This window comes from Etheostoma cragini, chromosome 7, assembly GCF_013103735.1.
Source record: "Etheostoma cragini isolate CJK2018 chromosome 7, CSU_Ecrag_1.0, whole genome shotgun sequence".
NCBI classification, from domain to species: domain Eukaryota; kingdom Metazoa; phylum Chordata; class Actinopteri; order Perciformes; family Percidae; genus Etheostoma; species Etheostoma cragini.
The window spans coordinates 27,485,055-27,488,277 of record NC_048413.1 but is presented as its reverse complement, the minus strand read 5'-3'; the positions used below and the strand labels follow the sequence as shown (position 1 = coordinate 27,488,277).

General features: G+C 45.8%; 1 protein-coding gene across 1 annotated transcript in view; it reads left to right on the top strand.

Annotated features, from left to right (window-relative positions):
* Positions 1–3,223, top strand: part of LOC117948305 (plexin-B3-like) — a 5,267-nt gene that overhangs the window by 1,614 nt on the left and 430 nt on the right. Inside the window, exons 3-7 of the mRNA XM_034877891.1 lie at positions 117–248; positions 666–770; positions 1,336–1,497; positions 2,402–2,550; positions 3,110–3,210. Coding sequence (XP_034733782.1) covers positions 117–248; positions 666–770; positions 1,336–1,497; positions 2,402–2,550; positions 3,110–3,210 — 649 coding nt within the window. The remainder of the gene's footprint in view (positions 1–116; positions 249–665; positions 771–1,335; positions 1,498–2,401; positions 2,551–3,109; positions 3,211–3,223) is intronic.

The window sequence follows — 3,223 nt, the reverse complement described above, 5'->3', positions numbered from 1 at the left end:
CTCTCTCTCTCTCTCTCCACCTGTTTCTCTCTCTCTCCACCTGTCTCTCTCTTTCTCTCCCCATGTCTGACTCTGTCTCCCCCTGTCTGTCTCCCACCCGTCTGTCTGTCTCTCAGGTGTCAGAGCGCTGCTCTGTCCTGTCGTCCTCTCAGATGACCTGTCCGACCCCCGCGGTGACCCCAGAGGTCAAAGTGAAGGGCGTCTGGTTTCAGCTGGACAACGTCAGAGTCCACTACGAGACAATCAAGGTACCTGTCTGTCTCTATACCTGTCTATCTCTCTACCTGTCGGTCCTGTCTGTCTACCCATTTGTCCTGTCCGTCTACCTGTCTGTCTCTCTACCTGTGTGTCTCTACCCGTCTGTCTCCCAACCTGTGTGGCTCTCTACCTGTCTGTCTGTCTAGCTGTCTGTCCTGTCCTACTACCTGTCTGTATCTCTGCCTGTTTCTCTCTCTACCTGTCTGTCTCTCAACCTCTCTGTCTCTCATCCTTTCTGTCTTTCTACCTGTCTGTCTCTCAGGGTAAAAGCTTCACTTCAAGTTTACAGTGATGATTAATTTGTCTCTCTACCTGTCTGTCTCTCTACCTGTCTGTCTCTCATCCTTTCTGTCTCTCTACCTGTCTGTCTCTCTACCTGTCTGTCTCTCTACCTGTCTGTCTCTCAGGGTAAAAGCTTCACTTATTATCCAAACCCCGAGTTCTTTCCCCTGAATAGAGAAGCTCCAGATGCTCCGTATCGCTTCAAACCAGGAGGCGTGATCGCCGTGGAGGTAACGTATAAATACTTTTTTTTAAGCCGTTAAAGGGTCATTTCGGTATTTTTCAAACTGGGCTCTGTTTCCCATGCATGTGTCCAAGTGAGTAATCCGAAAAAAACATCTAAATCTCGCAGTGTTAAGCATGTATAGAGCAGCATATCTCCACCAGACTCCATGTAAATAATCACTACTTTTAGCGTGTATAGAGCAGCATATCTCCACCAGACTCCATGTAAATAATCACTACTTTTAGTGTGTATAGAGCAGCATATCTCCACCAGACTCCATGTAACTAATCACTACTTTTAGCGTGTATAGAGCAGCATATCTCCACCAGACTCCATGTAAATAATCACTGGACGTAAATGGTGCCATTGCCCAATAATGCTACATTACAACCTCTTTCTTTGACATTGGTCCAGTATTAATGGACCAATGTCAAAGATAGTATTTCCCATCAGTCACTTAGACACTAAAAGTGGGAAAACAGCATCCAGACTGAAGATTAGCCAAAGTTACCCTTTAAAAGACAGAATAAAACGTGCCTGATGTCTGTGTTTCCACGGCGAACCCTCAGGGTCAGCACCTGACCAGAGCCATCTCGAGACAGGAAGTGAAGGCTCGACTCGGAGATCGTGAGTGTGAGGTGAAAACCCTGGACAACACCCACCTGTACTGTGAGCCCCCAGAGATCCAACCGCTGAGCGTGGACGACCGCAGCGAGCTGCCCTGCCTCAAGGTAACGCTCAGGAAGCCACGTTGGAAACCGCTTCCTGTCACAAAAACCTTGTGTCACTGCCCGAAATGACACGGAAATTTGTGAAATCCGTGAAATAATAGTTTTCTCATTACAAACAGTAACATAAGATGGAAATCATTTTAGAAACGTTGTAGCTAGCTGTGATTGTTTGATTGCTAACGTTAGCTCAAAACACCATTCAACTGATGCTAGCTTGTAGCTAAGCTAGCAGTCATTTAAAAAAACGTATCAGAATCAGCTTTATTTGCTAGGTATGAGGAAACATTCAAGGAATTTTGCTTTGGATCATCATCATCATCATTTTAGCTATCTATGATTGGATGCTAACGTTAGCTCAAAACACCATACAACTGACAGCCTTTGTTGTGTTTGATGCTAGTTTGTAGCTAAGCTAGCATTAATTTCGAAAGCGTTTTAGCTATCTATGGTTGTTTGAATGCTAACGTTAGCTCAAAACACCATTCACCTTACAGCCTTTGTTGTGTTTGATGCTAACTTGTAGCTAAGCTAGCAGTGAACCAACTTGGTTAAGTAGGTCCATTTTTCTGTGTTGACGTTACAGAAGTCTCTCGTTAGCATCTCGTTAGCATGTTGTATGCTACTTGTCGCAAAGTGACGCATGCGCGACTCACATCGGGGAGAGACACTCCCAATTACAGTTTTTGACGTCACACACACAGAAACAACAATGGCGGCCCCTGTTGATGCTGCACAGAGACCGTTGCTTAACAGTAAGAAATGGAAATAAATAGGCAACGTTAAGTAATTCTGTCTGACTCTCTATCTATCTGTCTGCCTGTCTGTCTGTCCGTCTGCCTGTCTGTCTGTCTGTCTGTCTGTCTGTCTGTCTGTCTGTCCGTCTGTCTGTCTGTCTGTCTCCCAGGTGTTCATGGGAAACCTGGAGGTGGAGCTGGGACGGGTCCAGTACGACAGCGACTCTCTGTCTGTCGTCCCATTGGCTGCTCAGATCAGTTTGGCGGCGGGAGCTGCCGTCATCATCCTATCAGTGCTGGTCGTCATCCTCATGTACAGGTAGGTGTCTGTCTGCCTGTCTCACTGTCTGTCTCACTGCCTGCTGTCTGTCTGCATGTCTGTCTGTCTGTCTCACTGCCTGCTGTCTGTCTGCATGTCTGTCTGTCTGTGTCACTGCCTGCTGTCTGTCTGCCTTTATGTCTGCATGTCTGTCTGTCTGTCTCACTGTCTGTCTGTCTGTCTGTCTGCATGTCTGTCTGCATGTCTGTCTGTCTGTCTGTCTGTCTGTCTGTCTGTCTCACTGCCTGCTGTCTGTCTGCCTTTATGTCTGCATGTCTGTCTGTCTGTCTGTCTGTCTTTCTGTCTGTCTGTCTTTCTGTCTGTCTGTCTGTCTGTCTGTCTGTCTGTCTGTCATTCATTTTATTTCTCAGTTCAGTTATTTTCTTTCTTTCTGAAGAGAAACTATTTTAACTTTTGCCTCTTAATGTCCTTTCAAAATAAAAGTGATTGAACTTTGGTATTCTTGGAAGAATTTGCAATTAAAGTTTTAATAAAGTTTTGTGGAATATGTGAGAGGAAGATGATGATGCTCGTTATCTAACTGTGTGTCTGTGATCAGGAGGAAGAGTAAACAGGCTCTCCGGGACTATAAGAAGGTTTTACTGCAGCTGGAAACTCTGGAGATCAACGTGGGAGACCAGTGTCGCAAGGAGTTCACTGGTAACACACACAC